Source organism: Hippopotamus amphibius, chromosome 5 (genome assembly GCF_030028045.1).
Source record: "Hippopotamus amphibius kiboko isolate mHipAmp2 chromosome 5, mHipAmp2.hap2, whole genome shotgun sequence".
Classification (NCBI taxonomy): Eukaryota; Metazoa; Chordata; class Mammalia; order Artiodactyla; family Hippopotamidae; genus Hippopotamus; species Hippopotamus amphibius.
The window spans coordinates 79,990,248-80,015,799 of record NC_080190.1 but is presented as its reverse complement, the minus strand read 5'-3'; the positions used below and the strand labels follow the sequence as shown (position 1 = coordinate 80,015,799).

The 25,552-nt window shown below is 54.5% G+C and overlaps 1 protein-coding gene across 1 annotated transcript in view; it reads right to left on the bottom strand.

The window, feature by feature from the left end:
• Nucleotides 1–2,256: 2,256 nt before the first annotated feature.
• TRIM67 (tripartite motif containing 67) overlaps nucleotides 2,257–25,552 on the bottom strand; it is a 52,597-nt gene continuing 29,301 nt past the window's right edge. Inside the window, exons 2-10 of the mRNA XM_057737205.1 lie at nucleotides 21,239–21,334; nucleotides 19,535–19,657; nucleotides 18,357–18,467; nucleotides 17,074–17,233; nucleotides 14,687–14,832; nucleotides 13,589–13,727; nucleotides 12,189–12,492; nucleotides 9,570–9,732; nucleotides 2,257–8,146 (exon numbers count right to left, since the gene is read on the bottom strand). Coding sequence (XP_057593188.1) covers nucleotides 8,081–8,146; nucleotides 9,570–9,732; nucleotides 12,189–12,492; nucleotides 13,589–13,727; nucleotides 14,687–14,832; nucleotides 17,074–17,233; nucleotides 18,357–18,467; nucleotides 19,535–19,657; nucleotides 21,239–21,334 — 1,308 coding nt within the window. The 3' untranslated portion in view covers nucleotides 2,257–8,080. The remainder of the gene's footprint in view (nucleotides 8,147–9,569; nucleotides 9,733–12,188; nucleotides 12,493–13,588; nucleotides 13,728–14,686; nucleotides 14,833–17,073; nucleotides 17,234–18,356; nucleotides 18,468–19,534; nucleotides 19,658–21,238; nucleotides 21,335–25,552) is intronic.

Below are 25,552 nucleotides of genomic sequence, written 5' to 3'. Positions count from 1 at the left end.
AAAATTTTTCATTTTGAAAGGCACTATTCATTGGGATGTACATTTTGGCAGATTTTTAAGAGGGACTTTTTAAGAAGGTGTAGAAGACCCCAAAACATGACGAAGCCCTAGGAAAAATCTCAGGAGCTGGAAATGACCTACTGGAATGGGTACCGCATCGGTTTAACTCCCTTTCTTTATCTACAGGGAGCCAGGAATCCTAGTAGCCCTCCCTCAGCCCACCTTCCACAATCCTTTGTGGCTCAGAGAACTGAGCACTTGGCCTGACTCTGGACCAGAGCCCCAGGCTAGTCAGTTCTGGAAAAGCCTGCAAATTCCTAGTATCGATTGCTTACCTTTTTCTGTTTCACCTTTTCGTTTACGGAGTACATATTTACAGAGCAGTTTCGTGAGCACTGGGTACTCTGGAAACACTCAGAGGTCTAGGGGCTACAAGAAACCTGTGCAGTAAGGACTGATGATCGCACGTAAGACCGCGCGTTGATGTCCCTCTTGATGAGGCTTCCTCCAGCAAGGTTAGCAGCACAGAAGCGACAGTGGGAAACAGCAGCCTCAGAGGGAGGAGCCCCACCGCCCTTCCCCCTCTGCAGGGCATCCCCACGGCTGTGGGCACATCTGCGTGGATCGGTCCTGGCGCCACACAGCACTCCCGCCTTACTCCCGGTGACCCGCTTAGGGAGCTTGTGGTTCCTGTCCCCACAGCTCTCGGCCTTGTGGACCTGGAGCCCTGCCTTGCAAAGAGAGAGGCAGAGAGCACAGCTGTGTCCCACTGAACCGAGGTGGGTGCCTGTGCAAGAAGAGGGCCAGGGAGGAGTCTGCGCCCAGGTGGGCACCAGGGTGTCTAGTACTCCCTGTCCCCAGTGGTGGTGGTAAATAGACACGTGCAGGAGCCCTGGACTGAGAAGGGCCTGGCCACCCGAGGCTCAGATCCTACCCTGCTGCCCCAGGGGATAAGGGTCTGGATCAGAGGTGCTGGGTGAGGGCAGAGGGAGCCTAGGATGAGAAGGGGCAGATGGTGAGTGTCTGCAGCTCCCAGACCAGTGAGCCTTCCTTGGCTAAGCTTCCCTTGCTTGGACTCTGGAAGAGCTTCTCCCCAAACTTCAGGGAAGCATCAAATGTGTGGCATGGGGGGTGGACCGGTGGGCCCTGCGATTTCCCCTGCAGATCCCCTGTCAGGAGTAAGGACTTAGCCCCTCTGCTGCCAAGAGGGCTGAGTGCGCAGCCTTCAGTGGTTAGCACTCTTCAGGGACTGCCTGCCCTCTTCCCAGGGTGGCCACAGGAAACTAGGATTGAGGGGAGGGTATTATTTATTTATTTTTAAATATTTATTTATTTTATTTTATTTATTTGGCTGCTCCTAGTCTTAGTTGCGGTACGTGGGGTCTTCGTTGCCCCGTGGCATCACATGGGATCTAGTTCCCTGACTTGGGATTAGACCTGGGATCCCTGCATTGGGAGCCCGGAGTCTTAGCCACTGGACCACCAGGGAGGTCCTGATATGAGGATATTCAAACCCAGGCCTGACATCCCAACGCTGGATGACTCAAATTGAGGTGTGAGGCCCTCACTGTGTCTACCTTGGCCTGATTCTGCTTCCTTCTCTTTGAGTTGATGCCAAAGCTCCCTCTAAGGGACTTCCTGCCCTCTGCTCTCAGAGTCTGCAACTGTCCCCTATGCGGCTGAACCACTCACTCAGTGGTCTGGCAGGTGACGGAGGCTGAGGCCAGGTCCCAGGCTTGGGGGGTTTGGCGGGGCGGGGGGGAGGGGCGGTGGGCATGGGTGATGGCTGCTCATGGCAGCATAATTTGAGGACACTAACAAGGGACAGAGTTTTCAGTCAGACACTGGGCTCCGTCGGTGGGCGAAGGGGCCGGTCAGTCTCCTTCCGGCTCCCAGGTCAGTGAGGACATTTCCCCCACATCGTAGCCTCCACTGTAACTCACGGTCAATTTTTCATTCATGAATTTATCTTTACCATGTGTTAACGGTTATCCATTTCCAGCCTGATTACCTCTTGCAAAAATGAATCCCATGAACGGTTTGAGATGGTACCTTATGATAGAGAGTCATGTGTAATTACCTCATGATTTCCTAGACACACGCAACAGAAGCGCATTGACCTTGGCCCCACCCCCCCACCCGCAGTCTCTGCCCCACAGTCTCTCCAGCTGGCACTTAGGCCACTTTGGAGAGAGGCACACCTTGCCGCTGAGCAGTAATCACAGACCACACCTTGTCTTTCAGCTGTTGGCAGTGTCAAAAGAATTTATTTCAAATCTGCTTAAGACTGTGGTAAAACTCAGGTTTTCCAAAAGGCAATACACAAAGGTCAACCAACCCCCAAAGACCAGAAAACACAGTGTTTGCAATTCAAAAAATACAAACGCTTGGGATACCAATACAAAAATTAGAAAAAAGTTGCATACCATCCCCCCACTTCCCTCCTCCGTGTTTCTAGTGGAACGTGAACACCAACGGGACCAAAAGCTGCCACCAAAGGCCAACAGCTCCCGACAGAAAGTGGATGCAGTGGGGGAGGGGCGGGGGCAGGGAGAAAGCAGGGTAAAGAAAGACAGGAAGATGGAGGTTCTGTCGACAGCCGAAACAAGGACACGAAGCTTTTCGTTACTTTTAAAATTCCTTTGCCCATGTTAAACACACATCTCTCATGCTTGATACAATAGTTTAGTGCGAAAGCAGCAATTCTACATCATGCATTTAACGTTTTCTGCTTTGCTTCCTCTGCACTTCCTCTTGGTGCTGAGAAAATCCAGGGCCTGGGACGTCCAGCCACCAGGTGAGAAGTCGGAAAGGCCCTCCCCAGGCTGCAGCCTCACCCAGGAAGCACCCAGCATGGTCCTGCGTCCACAGCCGCAAGCAGTCTGTTTTCCAGACCTAAAGCCTGTCTTGGGCTCTCCTTGAAGGCTTCCTGAGGGCCTGGCCTCGGGAGCGGTGGCCACCTCGCTGGCCCCCTGGGTCTCCCAGGACCAGGCCAGGCAGCCCGCACCCTCCAGGAGCTGCGCCCTTTGACAGAAGGCGATGCTTCCTGGCTTAGAGACTTGCCTGGAGTCTCAGCTCCCAACTCCTCTCACTCAAGTCAATGTCATTCATCGTGAAAGCCAGGAAGGAGCCCCCCTTAACAGGTAGTGCAAGTGAGTCCCAGCCTGTGATGACACCAGCCCCTCCGTCTTTTAGGCCAACTGGCCTTCCAGACCGCAGCTTAGATGGTTTTCAAAGCTCCCTCTGCCAAGATCCTTGGAAACAGAGGAGACTTAGATACTAGAACTAAGATAACCAAGGAGGCAGGAAGGCGGTCACTCTCCATGTTTTGAGGGGGCTTCTGCCTGCAGACGCCTTTGAGAATGCTGAAAACAGGTTGCTCTGAGAATGGGTACCGCTGTCGCATCTCTGGGAACGGGAACTCTCTGTGCTCACGCACAGCTGGTTTTACCCCTTCCAGGCCAGGCAGCTGTGTAATCTACATGTGCTCCTGTCGTAAGAGGCTTGGATGGAAGACACTGGTCAGAGAACCTTTCGGGAAAGTCACCGCACAGGCTCTGTCCTCTGAATGTGAACCGTTAGCCTGGACTCCACAAATGAAAGTCTCTACTTTCTTCTTTAAGAAGCGTTATTCTGTGATCCTTACGACACATCAGAGGAGGTAGGTTAGTGTGACTGGTTCCCATGTTCAGGTGGGGAGACTGAGGCACAGAAAGACTGAAGAGATTCGGCCCCACCCGTACCAGGTTAAGAGAGGCTTTTCTGAGGGCTGAGCCTGGTGTCCTGCCCCAAACGTACTCTCATCTGTTTTACAGTCCATTTAAAGTTAAAGCTGTGGATCAAGGAATGTGACCAATGAATAGCTCCTGGCTCACTTGCAAAAGAAAAGCTGAGATTTCCCGGGATCTGCATAAGCCTTGAATAGCTTTCTGATGATACCTGATTATGTTTTTTTGACCAGTTAAAGGCCACACACCTACTAAGACGTTCCTGTTGCTTCCAATCAAAAGTGGGCAGGGGAAAACGTGGGTAAGGAGATTTGCTTTCTAGGAAGGGGGGTGGGTTGGGGACATTTCAGGAATACAAAGTGAGACCTGACAGGTTGGCTTCTGTGAGAGGCTCCCCCCATTTTTCTGACCGCCCCCCCTAATCTGGCAGAACACTGCAGACCCGGGAAGGCCTGGTCAGGGGTGTTAAGATGAAGCCCGCAACCTCGTGGTACAGGCTTTCTGGGGACCACAGCGTGGATGCCCCACACATCACTCTGCATATCGACACAACAAACTGCTAGCATAACCAGTGGTTCTCAGACAGGGAGTCCCCTGGGTGACACTTGGCAATGTCTGTAGACACTTTTAGTTGCCACAGCTACCTTGGGGCGCTCCTGGCATCTACTGAGTGGAGGTCAAGGATGCTTCTCAATATCCTGTAGTGCACAGGACCAGCTCTCCACCCAACCACCACGCCACATGTCAATAGTGCTGAGGTTGAGAGCTCCTGGCATCGCCGGCGGGCTTGTGATTGTGTTTTTCAGCATTTACACGCTGGGTCCCCCTGGGGCTGTACCCACCCTCCCTACCTCACAGGCAGCGGGCGCCCTGGGACCAGCAGCAGCTTCACCTATGAGCGGCCCGCTCACCTGTCCTGCCACGCGCCTTCTCAGGGGACCAAGCCTTTCAGTTGCAATTAGAATTAAGGCTTAAATGTACATATCCCTGGAAGAAGTACACATAGATCCTGCATCCTGGTCCTTTCCTGAGAGTGCCCTGGTAGGCAGCGGGCAGGGGCACCAGAGGGGTGCAGCCGTCCCAGGTGCTAAGAGCGAGGAGGATGGGCCCGTCCCCATCGCTCTCGTGAACCCCTGTTCTGCCCAGGCTCGTGCTGTAAGCATGACCCTCCCCAATCTTGGTGAGCCACGGGGCGCCTGATGGCGCTGTCGAAACTGCAGAGTGTGTATAGGGCTGAAGACTCAGCCTAGAACTACCTACAGTTTTATAGTTTTTAGGTCAGTTACGTTGTGGGTCAGGATGCCTGATGCCCATTTTAATTGGAATCATTATTCTTCCAAACAGGACAGAGCGGGAAGCGGGGCTGTGTGTAATGTCTTACCTTGCTTTGAATTAGGAGCTAGGATGCTATGTGGTGAGATGCTTCTGGATAATTTTTATAAAGAATTGAATTCTAAAAGGAAAGGCATACACTTTGACCAAACTTGCTCACTAGCAAAGAACAAACAAACAGCAGAACTACGTTGCGGGGGCATTATTTACAATGTAATGGAACTTGACATTTTAAATTACTTTCAATTCCTTTCTCACTGAAACTGCTTGATAGACGCACACTAAGTTATCCTTCAGCCAGCCCAACCAAAGCATCATCTTGATATCATTTTTATGTACAAAAATGTCACCGCATTGTAAAGGAACAGGGAATTCGATGGCAGATGAGAAGCCCATGACCTGTTTCTTCTACCCTGAATCCCAGGCTGCTTGAGAGGCTGACCCAAGGCCATGAGTTGTGGACGAGTCCTTTCTTCATTCTGCTGGTCCCTCAAGAACACAGATGTGCAGCACGGACCTGCCTTCTCCCTGAGGTCCGTTCTTGTTCCTAGAAGGTGTTTTGGGCTGAGGACAGGAGAGGTGGCTGTAGGACAGCCTGACGCAGTCCCCGGTATCAGCCGTATTGCTTCTGGGACCCTGGAGGAGCCGGGAAAGGCAGATGCTCACCTGCTAAGCACTCACAGCACCTCTGGGCTGCTGCCTGCCACGGGTGGGGAGGGAGTCCCAGCGGCTTCTCTTTGCGCCGCAGGTCATGTTCTTCCTAAAGAGACCTCCCTTCTCCCTTTCCCATCTCCAGCTGACCCATGTGCTGGCTCTCCCGAAGGTGGCACCAAGTCCAGGCTGCTCCCGAGGAGCTCCTCCCCAGAGATGCAGGGCCAGGGCCGCGTGGTCACCCAGCTTCCATGATGCTGGGAGCTCCCCAGCCTTCCACCCAGACTCCACTGAACAGAGCCCCTTCCGCGGGCGGTCCTGCCTAGCCGCCTTTCCAGCCATACCTCACTCCTGGCACGCCGGGCTCATCTTTCCTAAAAGACATTTCCCAAAGTTGATGCATCTGGACCTGCTGGCCACAGCTTCCTCAGCCCAGCAAGGCTGTGGCTCCTCTGGGAGCTCCAGTCTTCAGGAACCTTCTCCAACGCTCCAAGCCGGGTCCACCAGGACTGTGGCCCAGGAGTGAAAAGGAAGCGCAGTGGAAGCGGAGACGGGACAGGCGGCTGCGCGAAGGAAGACCTGGGCAGCCGGGGTGCCTGGCGCGCGTGCGCATCACCTGCTGGGCTCTGGCTGGAGCTTCGGGATGGGAAGCGGAGGGCCTCCGTGTGCCCTGGGAACCACCTGTGGGACGAGAAGGAGGAGACCTCGACTCCACCGGGCAGATGGCTACCGGGACCTGGGCGGCGGGGGCTTGGACACAGCACCAGGCAGCTCCTGCAGACGCGGGGCAGCCCGCCTCGCCGGCCACCTCTGTGGACGCAGCCGGACAGGCAGACGTCCGTCTGGGAGCAGGGGGCTTGAGGTAGGATTGTCGGATCTGCTGAATAGAGGGTAGGATCTGCACAGCGCTGGCCGGGCTGACTCAGAAAGCAAGTGCAGTGTCTAAACAAGCAGGTAGAGCCGAGTAAACACAGTTGGTGCCGGTTTCCGGTCTCAGTTTTATAAAAGAAAAAGAAAAACAACCCATCCAGCACATAGACAAGGTACTCCTCAACCTCAAAAATAATGCTTGATAAAATATATTCTTTTAAAAAGGAGAGAGAAAGGCTTACTACCAGCTGGAGACGGAGGTGGTGGGGGACAAGGAAGAAGAGATGGGGGAGGAGGGAGAGGTGCTCTGGGGACAGGACGACGGCAGCCTCCTGGCTTAGACCCTGGAGCGGGCTCTTTCCGAGAAGTGGACTCAAGGGAGAAGGTCAGTGTTCCCAGCAGGGAGGGGAGGGCTCACCCCAGAGCCCCGCCCTGGCCACGTGGACCCTGCACACCCAGGCTCTAGGGGAAGCAGGGAGACCAGGAACACGATCCTGTCGTCTGTGTCCTGCCTTCTGCAGAGTCCTGCCCACCCCGTCAGGGCAGAGCCTCCCCTGCCATCGGGGCCACTCCTTGCTCTCGTGATGCTTTCACGTTGACAGTAGATGGTCTCATAGTGAAGGTGGACTGAGTACAAGAGGCTTCCCCAGGGTCTCCCATCCCACACGCTCATGAGTCTGAGCGCTCACAACTCGGAAGAGTGACTCAGGTTTGCAGCTCCCGAAAAAAGCCATCACCAGGTGGAGACTCATCGCAGAGTGATTCAGATTCCAGTGTTTCCTTTTGTGTTTAAGAACTGAGTGAATGAATTTCAGCAGACTGGTGTGTGTGTGTGTGTGCGCGCGTGTGGAAGAGAGAGAGAGAGAGAGGTTGGTTGATTGATGAAGGACCCAAGGAGACTGTTTTAAAAAGTTCTCAGCAGTTCAATGAGAGCAGCAGAGATCAAGATGATTAACGTTCCTCTCTATCCATCCTGGATTAGGTCTGCAAGTGGCATAGCATCCTGAAGACTCCAGAACCGAAAGGCTAAAGGATAACATTTCCTGGTAGAGGTGGGAACCGGCACCCTTGGTTCTCTGAAGGAGTGGCGTCCAGCAGAGACTTGACACCAGTGACACGGGGTTCCCGTGTGTCCCCTGCCTCCTAGTCTCAGGATGCCCGTCTCAGAGTCCACTCTCCTCTTGCCCCCCCCAAAAAGACAAGCTTTGAAAATAGAAGGCAGGAAACAAAACAAAACCCCGAATACGTCCTCCCTCCCTTGAGTAAGGTCCTTCTTCGTGTTTGTAACATCCGATGGAATGAGGGGAGCACACACCCGTGCACACCATCGACAGTGGCTTCAGCGAGCACGGCCTGCAGACCATTCTCCGTCCCCCAAAGAAAGCGGGTCTCCAAGATGCTCAGTGGCTGCCTGGCTGCACCCGAGATGTGGCTGTGCTGCCTTCGGGGGGTCCTGTGCGTGCTGTGAGGGACGGCTGTGCAGAGCAGGACCTGGGGGGCTAGTTGCCCGACAGCTTTGGCCGTCCCAGGTTCGTTGGCACTTCCAATCCCGTGTGCAGGGTGACCTGGAAAAGAAGATGTGGTGAGCGAGGGCGGGAGCAGCCACCCGGGAATCCTGAGCGCCGACAGCTCAGCAGCTGCACCGCCCTTTGCTCCAGGGTCGCCGCAGGCAGCATCCCGGCTCCTCTGTGCTGAGGAGCCTGCTTTTTTTGCCTCTGAGCACCACTGGCATCGGGCCCAGGAGTCTGCCCCGAGGAGCTGGTCTTCGCCTCTTTCCTCACGGTGAGGACCACGCAGCTGCCTGGTGCCCACCCTGCCCAGCCGCCAGGAGCCCAGGCAAGGCTGATGCTCTTTGCAGTCTGGGGACTGGGGCTCGGGGTTTATGTTCGTTTCTGCTTTCTTTCCTTTCCTGCATCTGTTGTATTAAGCCTGTGGAAGAACAGCCCATATTTCAGGCTGCCTCAAAGCCCTTTTGCCAAGGAGTGGAGGCACAAATCAATCACTAAGAGATAATACTCAGGGTCAGGGGGCACCGGGAAGCAGGCCCTGACCCCCCACCCCCAATACTTCCCGGGGGAGGAGCAGCGAGCCAGAAACAAAGGCGGACACCCTGTCCATGCTGGCCTCCATGCTTCTCTGTGTCCCTCACATCCTCACCGGGCTCCCATTTATTTAAAAAAAATTTATCTATCATCTATTTATCTCTCTCTCTCTCTATCTATCTATCATCCATCATCTATCTATCATCTATCATCTATCTATCTATCTATCTATCTATCTATCTATCTATCTATCTATCATCATCTATCTATCTATCTATCTGCACCTGGTCTTAGTTGAGCAGGATCTGGGATCTAGTTCCCTGACCAGGGATTGAATCCAGGCCCCCTGCATTGGGAGCTCAGAGTCTTAACCACTGGACCACCAGGGAAGTCCCAGGCTCCCATTTTGTCTCCGTCCATGTCGGGCCCCCTGAGCTGGCGGCACTACCTCCACCCCCCCCGCCCCCACCTTCCCACCAGGACTGGGCCCGGCCCTGAGAGGCTGCCTGCTTCACACAGGAACCCTTAAGGGTGGTCTCTCCCCAGCTCTGTCTCTTCTCGGGGGAAAGCCACATGGAGGCCCAGCACCCCCCTGGCCATCAGGGCCTACGCTGGGCAGGACACAGACTTTCTCCTCCAGCAGCTCCTCTCCCAGAACACGGAATCACCACTTGCCTCCCACCCTCCACCCCCAGCCCGCTGTCCACAAGCCGCCACCTTAGCGCCTCTGCTTGTTTCAAGCGGACAAGTGAGAATTCATGACGCCGGAGAGGACCGTCTCCAGGGGATGCCCAGCTGGGCCGGTAGGTAAGCTTCCTGCCTAGGCGGCACTGCGCTCAGCTTCTTTAGAGCCCTCTTTGCCCAGAGCACTTTGGAGGCCCATGGGCAGCGGGCACGGGGGGGGCGGGGGCAGCAGATGGGCCCTGGCCCAGAGGGTGCGCGGTACCTGCACGTTGCGGTTGAGGCTGAGGGCTGGCATGAAGACCCCGTCCACATGGCTGAAGGCCGTGGGGCCCTGCTGCTGCCCGTTGATGAAGAAGGTCAGGGTGTGCTTGTTCAGATCCAGCAGCACACCCACGGTGGCCCCCTTGCACACACCGCCTTCCGTCCTGGGAAGAGAAGCCCAGGATGTAGGTGAAGAGAGGAGAGTCACTGGACGGATGCTGGGAGCACCCTCACCTAAAAACACAGCCCCCATGGCGGTGCAGGGAGCTGGTCATCCCACGGTGACTTGCAGTGGGGTATAGGATGTGAACTGTGATGCTCTTGGTAATAACAGGGACAGAGGAAAGGGACAAAGTAGGTGATTAAATAGTTAATCCCACTAAGGGACTGTAAGTAGAAAAAAGTATGGGCCACCCCTGTAAGCTAATGATCACTCCAGAAAGCAGGTCTGCTTACCCACAAAACCAAGCAGGCTTGCTTAGCAACACAACCATGCGACACCAAGACGAGACACGCTCCAAAACAACAAAACAGTGGTGGCATGAGACCCACAGCCTGCCCAGTAAGCTCAGTGAGTTAAGGATCCCTAGGACGTGCTCTCTGCACACGCAAAAAGCAATAATTTATGGAAAGGTGCTCATTGTACAGAGACCGGAAATAATTGTTACAGTCCTGGCTTGACCATGCAGGGACGAAAAACTCCCCTGCCCAGCCTGGAGGAGGAGCGGATGATGGAAGCATGACGTCTACTCAAGAAAGACAGAGAAGCTCCTCTCCCCCTCCCCACTTCTCCTTTGATTATAAAACTGTAGCCCACTAAGCTCTCGCCTTGGCACCCTCTTGCCCGCCCGCTTGTAAGCCTCACAAGCGTCCTATTCTAACAGATCACTTCTTATCCATCCCTTTGCCTCTCGCTGAATTCTTTCTGCACTGAGACATAAAGGACGGGGCTCTTTGGAGCCCCCGAAACCGCACCCATCCGTTTCATAAGCGTTGTGATGCTGCATTTCGTGGTGGTTGCGATTCACATCCACTGGGTCGGGCGGATCTTTAGGGGGTCAGCACCCTCACCTGCCTCCTCCCCGGGGGCAGGTAGGCCAGGTGGGTCAGACTCTCCCCTCCCTTAGCTGGGGTTGAGGTTGGCCTTGACACAGGCTGCTCTGCTCTGATCAGAAAACCACTTTTGTCCTTTCCTGATGGGGAATGAGCTGCTTGGGTGGAGGCTGATGGTGGGCTGAGAGCACAGGAAACGGCGAGGGGCACTTGGCAGGTGTTTTCAGAGGGCAGGTTTCCCAGAGGATGAGCTGGGGCCGGGGCAGAATTCTGCTCGTGGGGAAGGAAGCTGGAAGTGGGCCTGGTGGTGCTATTAAGACACTGACCACCAGGTGGCGGCAATGACCAGTCCGAGACACAGGAATGCGTCCCACCCAAGCGCACCTGCTGGCAGGTCCCCTGGCCCACCCAGCGCCGCTCCCCAAGCTATCTCCCTCCCACCCCCTCCTCCCCGCCCCTCCCCCCGGAACTGGAGCCGGGATCCTGAGTGAAACCCTGACACCCCCTCTAATGAGCCCTGTGACTTGGGCATTAACCTCAAGCCCCAGTCTCATAATCTGCAAAATGGTGATAACAGTCGTACTTTCCTGAGGCCCAAGTGAGATCATACGAGCCAGGGGCGTCCCACAGCGCGGGGCACGAAGGAAGCGCTCGGTGAACGCTTCCTGTTGCTCCTCCCACCCCCGTGTATCTGGGCCGGCTTGGCCTAAGCAAGCAGAGAGGGGGCTGGTGGGCCTGGACTCTGCCCGGGTGGTCTGTGAGCAGGCTGGGGCAGCCCGCGGCTCCCGGGCAGAGAGAGGGTCCCTGTGGGTGGAAGGGCGGCTGGGAGGGGTCCAATCTGCCTCCAGCATCGCCCCCCCCCGCCGCCTCCGGGGGTCCCCAGACCAGGACTCCTGGGGCCGTTTGCAGGAGCTGCAGGTGGGCCCAGGGCGCCAAGGGCCCCCAGGGCTGACCTTGCCTAGCCCTGGAGTCCAGGGAGGTTGGTTCCTCCTGGGCCCTGGCCTCCCCTGGCTGGGGACACAGCCCTCAGCAGACGGGGGAGGAGACCCCACGACAAGGAGGTGCCCCCGAGGGCCACAACCCTCCATGTCTGGGTTCCTTGGCCTGTCTCCCCCAGGATGGGAGTTTCCCGGGTCCAGCCTGGTGACACCACTCCCAGGGCCAGCCTCAGGGCGAGGCAGTGCGGGGGGTGCCCGGGACACAGCCGCCAGCAGTCAGCGCCCTGCCCGCCTGATTCACGGCCCTGCGGGGCGAGGGACGGGGCGTGTGGGGGCAGCTCCGCGGTGAATCGGCCGGGCTGACGGGTGGTGGAGGAAAGCGGAGCAGAGCCTGAAGGAGAACCAGAGCCGGGGGGTGGCAGGACCCAGCCGTGGAGCTCGCTGCGCAGCCTGCACGCCCACCGCCCCTGCTCTGCTCCAGACTCTGTCATATATGCCCATCTGGGCTGCAGGCCAGCGGCCACGTCTCCCTGGAAACTGGACACCGACGTGGCCGAAAACCCTGCCCCCCATTCCCGACCCCTGCTCTTGGGAGGGGCAGGAGGCCCCCGCCCCCAGGCCCCGCGCACCTGTTGGTGTGGGAGTTGCAGTGCATGAACCAGCTGCGGTTGTTGTCCACGTACATGGCCCAGGCCTTGTCATCCTTGCCCAGCATCATGTCCTTGACCACACTGGCCCTGGCCACCCCGAAGGCGGGGTCCGGGTGGTTGTCGTAGCGGTCCACGTGCAGCTCCCAGTAGTGCGCGCCCTTGGAGAAAGCCGCCGTGCCCAGCACCACCCGGTCGTCGTAGCTGCTGCAGGTGGCCGTCTGGTTGTCGTTGGATAAAATGATGTCCCGGTGCCCAGAGTTGGGGTCAAATGTGAACCAGGCCACTGGAAAGGAAGGGGCGGGAGGGGCAGGGGCAGGGGTGAGCTCGCTGGCAGCCTCCGACCTGGGCTCAGAGATACAGACTCAATGGCATCTCTCAGGAAGCAGGCACCTGGCGTTGAATGTTCTTCCCTGTGTGAGACACACACACACACACACACACACACACACACACACACGCTCTCTCTCACACTCCCTCTTCTGCGTTCATGCAAGTCCCCAATCCCGTGAACCCAGCCTTGCCAAGGAACACAGACATTCAGGCTCCCAAGGTAAATGCTTTCACGGAGTCTTGGCTTCTAACGCCCTTCCACACACGGCAGGCACTGTGATGAGTGTAGGGGGAGCCTCCACCTCGTGGGAGGGGGATTGGAGGCGCAGAGAGGTGAAGTGAGATCACCACAGCCCCAGAGCTCCATCCTCCGCGTCACAGCCCGCTGGCAGGCGAGGGCCCCTGGGGACACACAGCTGGTGAGCCTGTTCCCGGGGACAACATCGTCTGCTCCTGTCCCTGGGAGACAGTCTAGGCTGTCACGTGTTCCTCCAGGCACTCAGAGGCTGCACTGGGATAAACAACGACGCTAAACATGGGGCTGGCGCGGTCCTGGGACCCCCTCATCATCCCTGATGCTAAGGACTCAGATGTCAAAATCCCACGGAATGTCCACGTGCTGTTGTTGCCTGAAACCTGAAGGGACGCAGCACGGTGTGCACACCTCAGATCTGAGCTCTTGCGCTGGGCATTCGAGGGGTAGGTTCCTCCCCGGCAGCCACGTGCCTTCTCTTCTCTGGGACCGTCCTACTCGCTCTCGGCCCCTGAGAAGTGGGGTTTAGTCTCCCTGCACCTCTCAACCCCTAGCCTCCCTTTCCAGGTCCAGCAAATGGGGTGAAGGAATGAACGTCTCTTTCCTTGGTGGCTGGAGGGCAGGGAGGTGAGTGGAGCAGGGGCAGGGCTGGAGGGGACGGACTCACCTCTCTACTGCACTTCCTCACACCTCCCTCACAAGCAGCTCACCGATGTTCCCCGTCCATCTGCCCTTCCGTGGGATGAAACGTGGGTTGGACCTGACTCTGTTTCCCCCGAGACGCCCTGGTGCTCACCGTCGGACGTCTGTAGGACGACGGTCTTACTGTAGGGCCCGACACCGGAGGAGTTGAAAGCCTTGACCCTGGCGTTATAGGTGCTGTTGAAGTGAAGACCATCGATGGTGCACAGGGTCTCCTTGCCAACATACACCTCCTGGAAGAGACCCAGACTGCTCATCAGGTGCCTCTGTTGTGTGGAAAATTTCTCTTAGCCGCATGGTGACCTCAAAAGTGCTGTCATCTCAACAGCGTTATTAATAAAGAGATGTTGGATGCACGGTGGCCGAGTCTCAGGCCACATCCAAGTTGGACACAAACCCTTCCTGTTGGCTGACGGGCCCTCTCCTGTGAAGGTATGAGGTGAAGCAGCCGGGTGGCTGCCCGAGACCGTCCTGCCTCCGCAGAGGGCGGCCTGGACGGACAGGACTCCAGAGCCCGGAGGTGGGGGTGCAGAAAACCCCACTTCCATCTCAGTGGGAGTAAGAGAAGGTTGTTGCTTTCCAATGGGAATTTAAGTTAGAAAACATGAACTAAGCATCTAAATAAACAAAATAAACAATATTTTAAAAGGAAGGGTCTCCACGTGACGGGAAAAAGCAGCCGGAGGAAGGGCGTGGCCGAGTGCCGGTGGTTCCAGTTGATTTGGCCACTTCCACAGTAAGAGCGGCGCTCACCTCCTCCCCCTTCTCCCACCGCTGAGGCTGCATCTTCCTACTCCTTGGGGCTTCCTACTCCAAGGCAGGTGTGTGGGAACCTTGAGGGAGTGGCGTGGGGGTGCCGTGTGGGAGGGCATTGGCTAGATACCACTGTGCCACTGGGCCAGCTGGGAAGTGGGTACATGTGGGGGACACCTTTTCTGAGTTCTACCTCGGCCTCTAACCTGTGTCAGTCTTCACAGGAAAGCCATCCTGACCTTTCTGTGGCCACTGCCTCTGCCTGCCCAGACCCAGCCCTTGGTAGAGAGGCCTCATGTCCCATGAGCCCAGACCCAGCAGCCGTGCGTCCTTGGGGCCAGTGCCCTTGCTGGTGGCCTGAAAGCTAAGGGCAGCCCCGCGGGCTGGTGCATAGGCTGGGGCAGTGCAAGTTCCTCCCCAACAAGCAGCAGGGCCTCACCCGGAACTGTCCCCCGTCGCCATCGTCCAGCTCCAGGATGTAGCCGTCCACCGGGCTGTGGGTGAAGGGCGGCGTCCTCCAGGCCAGCGTGACGCTGTTGTTACGGGTGCAGCACTTCTCCAGCTGCAACAGGGGCACGGGCGGCACTGTGGCAGGGACAGGCAGCTTTAGTGCACAAGTCCCTGCAGGGCACAGGGACACCGCGTGGACCCGGCTCCACCCCAGAAGGAAAGCTGGCCACCTGTCTCACTCCCGGCCACTCGTGTGCACTGCTCAGTGTGCTTCTCAACCCTGGAGGGGGTCCTGGGATCTGGCGCGGGGAGAGACGTGGCAGATGCCTCCACCTCTCTGAGTCTGGAGCCCTGAGGAAGCGCTGTCCCCTCCTCACTCGCCCGCTGAGAATCACTGGCTTTGATTCAGCCCTATGATTAGCTTGTGAGGACTTGCAGCAGAGCCGGACCCCGTGCACCTCCCAGCACAGCCCGGGCTCTGTGAACCCTCTGCGCAGGGCCACGTGCAGCTCACACCTGGGGCCTGGAAGGTGCTGTTGTGGGCGGGGTAGGGGGTGCTGCAGGGCAAAATGCAAAGACACATTGAAACCTTTTTCTGGGAGCATTTTAAAGGCCCAGGAAGACATAGAGAACAAATGTATGGATACCAAGGGGGAAAGGGGTGGGGTGGGAGGAATTGGGAGATTGGGATTGAGGCATATACACTATTGATACTATGTATAAAATAGACAACTGAGGGGAAAGCACTGTATAGCACAGGGAACTCTACTTAATGCACTGTGGTGTTTTAAATGGGAGCGAAATCCAAAATGGAGGGGATATATGTATATGTGCAGAAGCTAACACAACATTGTAAAGCAACTATACGCCAATAAAAATTAATAAAAAATAAATTAAAAAGAAATAAAGACCTAGGGAACTAGATCTTGAAAGGAAAGGCAATCTTACAGAATTGGACAAGTCAATCCGTGGAATTAGGGATTTGAGTCAAGTGTATCATAAATTCTATTGAGGTGAGATTGGGAGAATGTTTTTATTCTCTAGTTATGTCCAGGCTCAAGAGATTTTAGAAATAAATATTGTCCGTGCTGACATTTTTCAAAGGGAAAATGGCAACATTAGTTTTTGTAAAAAATACAGATTTCAATCTGGGTCCAAATACCAGGGCATCATCTTCCACATTCGGTGGACAGCTTAGTTGGGTGTAACCCGTCTTTTTTCCGGATGTGGTCTCAGGGCTGGCTCGGTGCCACCTGGGTCCTGGGACCTGGGGGATGAGCGTGGAGGAGTCCCCTCTCCATCCCTGCGCCCTGCTGCTCCCTCTCCCACTTCCTCTGTGGATTCCATCACCCCGTCCCACCAGGAGCAGCTCCAAGCCGCCTCCTTCAGCACCCCCTCTTTCCAGAACCCCCACCTTGCCAGGGTCCTTCCACTCCCAGTACCACGCCTCATTCACACCTGGTGGCATTTCCAAATCTCACCTGAGGTACAAACTGAGTGTGGAGGGAGCACAGGAGACTGGGTGTGTTTGGTTTAAAAATGGTCACATATTTTGCAAGTAAGGATTTTCCTGAGTTCACAGATTCTGTAGGTGTGGCACTCAGCCTGTTGATATATTGATCTAAAAAACCCCAAAGAGCTTTATTCTGTCTCCTGAATGTTCCCATAATGTCTCTGGAGAGGCAGGGTGACCTCACTTGCTAATTTTGTAACCCCTGGGGAAAATTAGGCAAACTTTACTTAACCCTTAGCCCGTGGCCCCCCCGAACTCACCTCTACCATCTTCTCCATTCTGATCTCACCTCTGACCGTCTCGCTCTTCTTGGAACACAGAAAGAAGTTCTGTGTATACCTGCCTTTGCACTCTCCATCCCTCTGCCTTCTGGAACGTTCTTCCCTTATATTACATCTCTTTCCTCCTCACCTCAAAATACACCCCCCCCATGGCTACTAATGCCCCCTTCTCAGAAAGCACCTTGTTTGTCACACCTGCCACTATCAGGTTACATTATACTGTCTGCTGCATGTATCACGGATGCGGTATCTATTTCCTTCTCTACACCCTCAGCTGTCTCTTGAGGGAGCCTGTAGGCTTGTTCACGGCTGTGTCCTGAGCACCTAGGACGGTGCCTGGCACGTGCTAGACACTCGATAGGTGTCTCTGAATGAACAAACGATCCTCTTTCACAAATGGGAAACTCTGGCTCAGGCTGGGTGCTACCCACAGAGGCCACCCAGGTCTGCAGCATGGGCGCCCCTCCCTCCCAGTCTGCGTCACGCCAGTGTCACAAGTCTTCCACTGGCACTAAGCTGCCCCACAGAGTGGATGCCTCTTCCAGAAGAAGCACCAACTGAACTGGGCCAACCACGGCTCACCCCTACATTTCATCTGAATGAAGTCCAGCTGGTGGATGGCCTGCAGCAGCGGCTCGCTGTCCAAGGTCAGCTCAAACTCCGCAGACACTTTGGGCTCCAGGGCACCTTTGACCCACTGCTCTTGAGACACCTGGACACGCTTGATCAGGGCGTCTGAGATCTTAAAGGGAGCACAGAGTTTAGGGTTTCCATGTGCAAAGGAAAAAATCACGCAGCAGGTGGTGAGGAAGGGGTGGGGCTTTCGTCTCTGTGGGCTCAGGGTGCTGGGGGCGAGTGGCTGTGCTAAGCATGCCCTCTCAAGCCCTGGCAGAGATGACAGGACCCTTGCCAGCATGACTTGGGGGGAAATAAGAATACATTATATTGTTTAAGTCATCTTTTAACAGCTTAGTCATGTTAAATGTAGAGAAGCACCTGCTGTTTTAGGCTAAACCCTTTTGTGAAGCAAACGATACTTTTTAAACATACAAAAACATGCTTGCTATACCTCTTGTGCTAGATCTAGCACTTTGCAAAGTGAAACATACTAGTGGTCTGTCCCAGGGTCTGAAAGCATCTCCTCCATCCCCAGGACGGTGAAGCTCCCTCCCTCCCAACTGTATTTCCTCCAAGTTGTTCTGCAGCTTCTGCTCCAGACTCTCACTGCATCAAACCCACAGCTCTGTTCTCCTCTGCTGGAAAGTCCTGCTCATTCAGACATTTGCACGTGTCCCTGTAGAGCCATGACCCCGCGCACCCTTCCTGGGGACCAGTCAAGGAGATTCATCATTTTCCCCACAGACAGAGGACTGAGCTTCCGTCTGAATCACAGATATGATCCCAAGAGATGCTCGTGACCCCGAGTCAGCCTGGCTGCTGGAAGGATGCCCAGCAAAGCTGCACTGGCTTTCAGGCAGTGGCCATGTGTCCGGACCTGCAAGACTCTGCATCCCGAGGGGACGGGTCATGTGGCTTCTGCTAACTCACTTCTTCCAGTGCCATCTTTCCAGCTTGATTGGCAAAGACTGTCTTTTTCTCATTTGTGGGTTTCTGGAAGTCAAGGCATGAAAGCATGGCATTTCAGCCCTAGAGATTACCATGTTTGACCTCCTCGTTTAATGATGACACAGAGCCAGGGTCACAGCTAGTGAGAGGCACAGCCAAGATGAGAACCTGGGTCTTCTGCAATCACTAAGCACAGGAGATTCTGCTCAACTCCAAGCCGCTGGGAGGGACCTTCCTAGAATCTCGGCTAGTTTGGGGAACCGTGGTGGAGTTGGAGGAAGGACGCCCAGCCTGCTCACCTGCAAGAACCCAGAGGGGTCGTTCTCCTTGATTACCTCCAGGCAGTACTCCATCAGCCCCGTGGACTGGCGCAGCTTCAGCGTGCAGTGATTGATCTGGTCCCAAACCATCTGCCATGAGAAGAATCCCTAGTAACTGTCTCACTGAGGAAGAGCCGCCCAGCCGCAGCGGGAGGCGGCATTGGTCCCGGCTACCTGGCACCCTTTCCTGCCACAGCTCTGCTCCTGCGCTCCACGTGCCCTTGCTATGGGGGAGTAAATGGACTGACTTCCCAACTCAACAGAGCAAACTTCCTGAACTCTGGATAGAGAAGCACAACCTGAAACCCTCCAAGTGACGGGTTCATGCCCCCGTCTCGCTTGTTGGGTGGTAACGTGGGGGACGCGGCCGCTTTGCATGTAAACCACGGACCACCCCCAACATGCATTCCTTCTTTCCCTGAAAGGAACGTTTGCTGATTCCGTTGGGAATGTCTATGAGATAGATGGAGCCCAGACAGGGAGGTGAGTAGTTTTTGTCAAGGCAGGGTGTTCACGGGGCACCTGCCTGGACTGGGGGCTCAGTGCCGAGTGAGGGGAAGCCTCCCTTCCCTCGGTGGCCACTGGCGCGGTGTGACTGTGGACCACTGCGAGCATCAGGCATCAGAGAGCCTGAACCAGGGGCAGAGCCGGAGCCCTGAGCAGAGCAAGGCCTCGTCACCTGCCGTGGCCACCTCTGCTCTGCAAGATGAGAACAGAGAGTGTCCCTTTGACAGAAAACAGGGGCCTGGAGAAGATGGGAGAGGGTGTCCTTCTGACTGAAACCAGCAGGATTCGGGCGTCTGCCTCCAGCTTTGCAGGGAGAGCAGGGGTGCTGGTTGCTTCAGGGAAAGGGACACATGCGTAAGCAGGTCCCAGGCAGCTTGCTCAGTCCTTCCTCACCTCATTCATTCATTCATTCTTTCTTTTGTTCATTCATTTGTTCGTTCGTTCATTCATTCATTTGTTCATTCACTCGTTTGTTCATTCATTCATTCGTTCGTTCATTCGCTTGTTCGTTCATTCATTCATTCGTTCGTTCATTCATTCATTCATTCGTTCATTCATTCACTCAACTAACACTGACCCAGTGTGTGCTTCCTCAAGCTCTGCCCGGAGGCTGTGATGGGACTGAGGGCGTCAGCCCCCTGAGGACCTACCTTCAGCTTGTGCTCCCTCTCTTTGGTAACCTTGGTGAGCAGCTTGGCTTTCTGCCGGGTCAGGGCATCGACCAGGGCATCACACTGAGCCACCAGGCAGGCCTCGTAGTCCAGGCCGTTCTCCTGCGGGATGCAGAGAGCTTTAGGGAGAAGACACGAGGGAACATGGCCAGTGTGAGAGACCCAGGGGCACACCAGCAAACTTGTCCGGGAGTGAGCTGTCCCGTTAGGAGACTGGAAACAGTGCACATGTCAGTCTTGGCACATCTACAGGATGGAATGAATGTTCAAAGTCATCCAAACCGCGAGGGTTTGTGAGGGTTTTCGATGTAATGGGAAAAGCTCATGTGAGACCTAAGATGTAAAAAAAGCAGCTACAGGTGTGTGCAGCATAATTGCATACGGAGTGTGTGTGTGTGTGTGTGTGTAAGGTAATGGAACAACATGTCAAATGGTGAGCAGGTCAACCTCAGGGGGTGAGATATTGGTGAACTTTTCTTACTTCTGTCTGTTATGCTCTACTTTTCAAAATTTCTATAACATACTTTTGCTTTTTATAATCAGAAAACAGTAAAACAAACAAAACCCAGTGTTCTTGCTGTAGGGTCTGTCTCTCTCAGTTATTAAAAAAAAATCTTTCAACGTCTCTCAGATCAGCCTGGATTCCGACCTCATGTTATGGGCTGATGGTGTTCTCTCCCACCTCTGCCCCAAGTTCCTGTTTGAAGTCCTAACTCCCATGACCTCAGAATGAGACTGTGTTTGGAGACAGAGCCTTGAAAAAAGTAAGTTAAATGAGGTCATCAGGCTGGGCCCTAATCCAATATGACCATGTCCTTAGAAGAGGAGATCAGGACACAGACACACACAGAGGGAGGACGACGTGAGGACACACGGAGAAGACGGCCTCCTGCCAGCCAAGGAGAGAGCCCTCGGGAGGAACCACCCCTGCCAACACCTTGATCTTGGACTTCCAGCCTCCAGAACTATGAGGAAATAAGTTACTGTTGTTGAAGCCACTCAATTGATGGCATTTTGTGATAGCAGCCCCACCAAGTGGATACATCTGGTGTCCTTGAAACTCAGAAACAGGACAGGAAATGCCTGGCGGCTGAATTCTGTGCTTTAACTTGTTAGGAAGGATGGCTTTTATTGGCTGGTTAAGAATTCAGTGCCCATGCAGGCACTGGAATGCTTTATAGTTCACAATCGGTGTGAAAGTTCCTCCATGCGTGCATTTACACGCTCTCTCCCCGACAGACAGAGCTCCTGGGGCCAGAGACTGTGCCCTATTGATCTGCGCTGGGCTGGTATGCAACACAGCATGGGTGCTCAGTAAATACATTTATTTAGTAAATGATGCTTTTATATTTTGATGTGTTGGTACAAAAGCACCGTATACAGATACCGCACGGGGCTACGTGGCCATGCAGAGCGCTGCATTACTTCCACCCAGCTCTGTTACGATGGTCCTCTCTGAGTTCATGTAAAATCCCTTTCCTATCAGATGTCACATGGGTGTCAACGGATTGAGTGTGCGGTGTCTGCAACATCGGAGGCTGTGCAGTGGGACAATTAGGGCTTTCCCGTGGTGCGCCTGCCCCAGGGCATTTCCTTTCTTCTGCTGCGTCTCATGTACCACCTACAGGGACTCGTCTCATGTACCACCTGCAGGGACTCCCCTCCCAGCGGAGCTATGCTCACCTGGATCTGCTGCAGAATGTTCTTCAGCTGAACCAGAAACTCCTTTGCTTCTTTTGCCTTATCGGAAACTCCATTTAAGGCCTGAGACAGTTGGGCCTAAAAGATATCACAGGTTGAAAAGGAGAATGAGGTGTTAAAGGCACTCGGTCTGCCCTTCATCATAAAGGCTTGTGTTTATAAGAGGGTAGAAGCCACAAGCCGTCCTCATGTATGAAGGGACCGGCCTCTACTGCATGTGCTTCTTTTTCCAGCAACGGTTGAAAAAGTGTTGGTTGACCTACACTCTTCTGTCTGGACCCCAAAGCTGGGTAGAAGTAAAGAGCATTCAGCTCATTGGTTCCAGCTGACAGGACCCAGGACGAGAAGGCAAGTAGAGCCTTGGCCGGGTCTGGCCCCCTCCCCACATCAGTGGGACACTCAGACGCCTAGGTGTGGACATCCCGGGTCCCAGGTCACGCTCTGCCGGCCCCACTCCTCCACAGTCACCTTTTTGCCTGAGAGGGATGGGCTGGAAAGAGACCTGGAAATGGGCAGGAATCATATGGACTGGGGCCCCACTGCATCATGGGCAAGGGGAGGATGCTGGCCTCCTCCCTAGCGCTAGGGACTCCTCACCCTGCTCAGCTGTTGGGACCCAAAGGCGGAGCTGCAGGCTGGTGTCAAATCTGTGGCCTTTAGCCTCAGGCTTCTTGTGAATGAAACATACACACACAGTGGAATTTGTCTTCAAAACCTCGCGATTGAATAGACTGGTGACCTTGATTTTTAATACGACTCATGTTTCAAATTAAAAAGCTGAAGACGGAGCAAAAATGGGGCCAGAAAGCCTGGGTCATAACTGCTCTCTGCTTTTTTTTTTTAATTGGAGTATAATTGCTTTACAATATTGTGTTAGTTTCTGCTGTACAGTGAAGTGAATCAGCTGTATGTATACATAGATCCCCTCCCTCTTGACCCTTCCTCCCCACCCGCCATCCCAGCCATCTAGGTCATCACAGAGCACCGAGCTGAGCTGCCTGCAGTAGCAATACGGCAGGTTCCCACTAGCTCTCCATTTTACACACGGTAGTGTATTGATGTCAAACCTAATCTCCCAATTCATCCCACCCTCCCCTTCCCCTTCTGTGTCCACACGTCTGTGTTTCTATTCCTGCCCTGCAACTAGGTTCATCCGTACCATTTTTCTAGACTCCACATATATGCATTACTGTATAATATTTGTTTTTCTCTTTCTGACTGACTTCACTCTGGATGACAGACTCTAGGTCCATCCACATCTCTACGAATGACCCGATTTCATTCCTTTTCATGACTAGTACTCCATTAGGGCTCTGCTCAAATACGACCTGTCGGTGAGGCCTCTCCCCTTGTCCTGCTTTATCCTTCTTCATCACGTTCATCACCACCCAACACAGGTTTGCTCACTGTCTCCTCTTGAGAACGTGAGCTCCCCAGAGCAGGGACCTTGCCTGGCTGTTCACATCCAAAAAGAGCACCAGGCACATGGCAGCAGGAAACAAACATTTGTTGAATGAACGACTCAATGAATGTGATACTTTGGACGGTACCCATGGTTTTCAAAGTGTGGTTCCTGGCCTGGCAGCATCATCGTCACCCAGGAATTTGCTAGAAGTGCAAATTCTCTGGCCTCACCCCAGTCTTACTGATCAGAAACTGGGGGTGAAGCCCAGGAATGTGTCTTTTAACAAGCTCTCCAGGGGGTTCTGATGCAGTTTGAGATCCACCGAATGGTACAAACATAACTACGGAGTGGATGAGAAGACACAGGGAGAAACAAGGGGCCTCAGACCAGGGTCACCAATGTTCAAGGTGAGGTCAAGGTGAGGTCTGAGCTCTGTCCTGCTGGGAGACGGCTGGGAGCCTCAAGTGTGGATCAGCTGAGAGATGGCTTCTGGAGAAGCTCTTCCTTCCTCCACCGGCTTCCCCATCCCCCCACCTCAGCTGGTGTAGGCCCCTCCCTCCACATGTACCCAGCCTGGACCACTTTCTGTTGCAATTATCTACACAGGAAGAACATCCAACAGAACTTACAGGAACAGCAGAGTGTTCTGTGTGTTCTCTGTCTAATTCAGCTGCCACCAGCACGGGTGGCTCTGAGCACTTGAAAGGTGGCTAATGTCACTGAGCAACTGGATTTAAATTTTATTTAGTTTAAGTTTTCAGTGACCATGTGTGCCCAGTGGCTGCTGTTCTGGGCAGCACAGATGTTTATTTTAAAATTTATTTACTTATTTATTTGGCTGCGTTGGGTCTTAGTTGTGGCACTTGGGCTTCTCTCTAGCTGTGGTGTGGAGGTCTCTTCTCTCCAGGTGTGGCTCACGGGCTCCAGAGCACGCAGGCTCAGTAGTTGCAGCACGTGGGCTTAGTTGCTCCGCAGCATGGGGAATATTGGTTCCCCGGCCAGGGATTGAACCCATGTCCCCTGCATTGGAAAGTGGATTCTTAACCACTGGACCACCAAGGAAGTCCCTGGGTAGCACGGATCTTTGCACCCATCCTCAGAGGGGTCCAGGTCCTCGGGCAGCCCAGCCTGTCCCTGATAACTGCGCTCAGGAGGAGCCAGAAAGGTCAGCATCGCTCAGGCCCATCATCAGTGTCCAGAAAAGAGTGGCACCTCCCTCCCTACTACACTCACCGAAGCACAGGGCCCACTGAGGCTACACCGCTTCCCTCCCCAAGGAGGAGCTGGTTCCCAGGAACCTATACAACCCTTCATGGCAGGGACTTTGTTTTCGTCTTTGCCTTTCTAGCCAGGCACTGGCACAAAGTAGGGGCTCAAAAACTGCTCACTGGCTGAATAAAAAGCAAAGCAATTGCTCCACTAGAAGCTGATGCTAAGACAGGGACCTGTAGCTCCATCACCACAGCGACCACCTTTGCTGCCGAGAAGCCACATTAGTGAGAGTCCCTTTCCCTCCACCCGGGGAACTGGAGCCAGCAGGGCTCTGTCCCTGCCCGCCCTGGCCTCCCCTCAGCCCAGCCCACCCCAGGGCCTGTTGACCTGCTTCCTGCTTGGCAAGTAGAACCGGAAGTTTGGCAAGGAGCCCAGAACAGAGTGATCGATGGATTGATTTTTGGCTGCCCTGGGTCTTAGTTGCAGCACGTGGAATCTTTAGTTGCAGCATGCGGGCTCCTTAGTTGTGGCATGCGGGATCTAGTTCCCCAGCCAAGGATCGAGCCCATGCCCCCTGTCTTGGGAGTGCTGAGTCTTACCCACTGGACCACTAGGGAAGTTCCAGAACAGAGTGATTTTGAAGGCCTCCAGCGACCTTAGGCAAACACCCAGCTGAAAGGGGAATGATCTCACAGCTCAGTAGACACGGCTCCAGGCTCACCAGACTTGCCCCTGATCTTGCCCTCTGCTTCCTCTCAGTGCCGTCTGGCCCCAGCCCAGCAGGGTGCCTGTCTGCATGAAGCCTCCTGCGCCCAGTCTGCTGGTCTCCGGGAAGAGCCTGGGCGCCCGTGTGAGGGCCGGTCGCCATGCAGGGATGTCCCGACCAGCACACACTTACACCTTTCTAGACTCCAGTTCCTTCCTGCGTGACGAGGCCACCAGTCACCCCTTCTTGCCCAGGTGACAGCACTGTGGAAACTGGTTATTCTAGTGGAAAAGGAGTCAGTGTTTGGACAGCAAAGGTGGAAATCATTTCTCAAGGGACAAACGGTTCACTTATTGGCAGTGTGTTACAGGTTCATGGCATGTCGTGTTTGGCTTCAGCTTTTTGAGACATGCTCTTCCTCTTTGCCACAAGGGCTATCTAGGGGGCCAGCAGGGGACACTGAAAATTGTGTCTTTCTGATCTGAGAGAAGTGCCTGCAGTCTGAGAAATGAGAAAGGACTGTTCTATCTCTGTGGATGTTGGTTATACTATACTCTTGGAAAGAAAGGAAATATCCCGACAGAAGATAAATTTTTTAAAACGATTGAATGGATCTTAACTTGAATCAAACATTGTATTTTATGCCTTCCTAGTCCTTTAAGGTTAGAACTACATTGCTGTAGAGTCTCTGAACTTAGACAGCTTAAAAATGTACGGACCTCCCTGGTGGCGCAGTAGTTAAGAATCCACCTGCCAATGCAGGGGACATGAGTTCAATCCCTGGCCTGGAAAGATCCCACATGCCATGGAGCAGCTAAGCCTGTGTGCCACAATTACTGAGTCCGAGTGCCGCAACAACTAAAGCCCACGTGTCTAGAGCCTGTGCTCCGCAACAAGAGAAGCCACCACAATGAGAAGCCCATGCACCGCAACGAAGAGTAGCTCCGCTCACCACAACTAGAGAAAACCCATT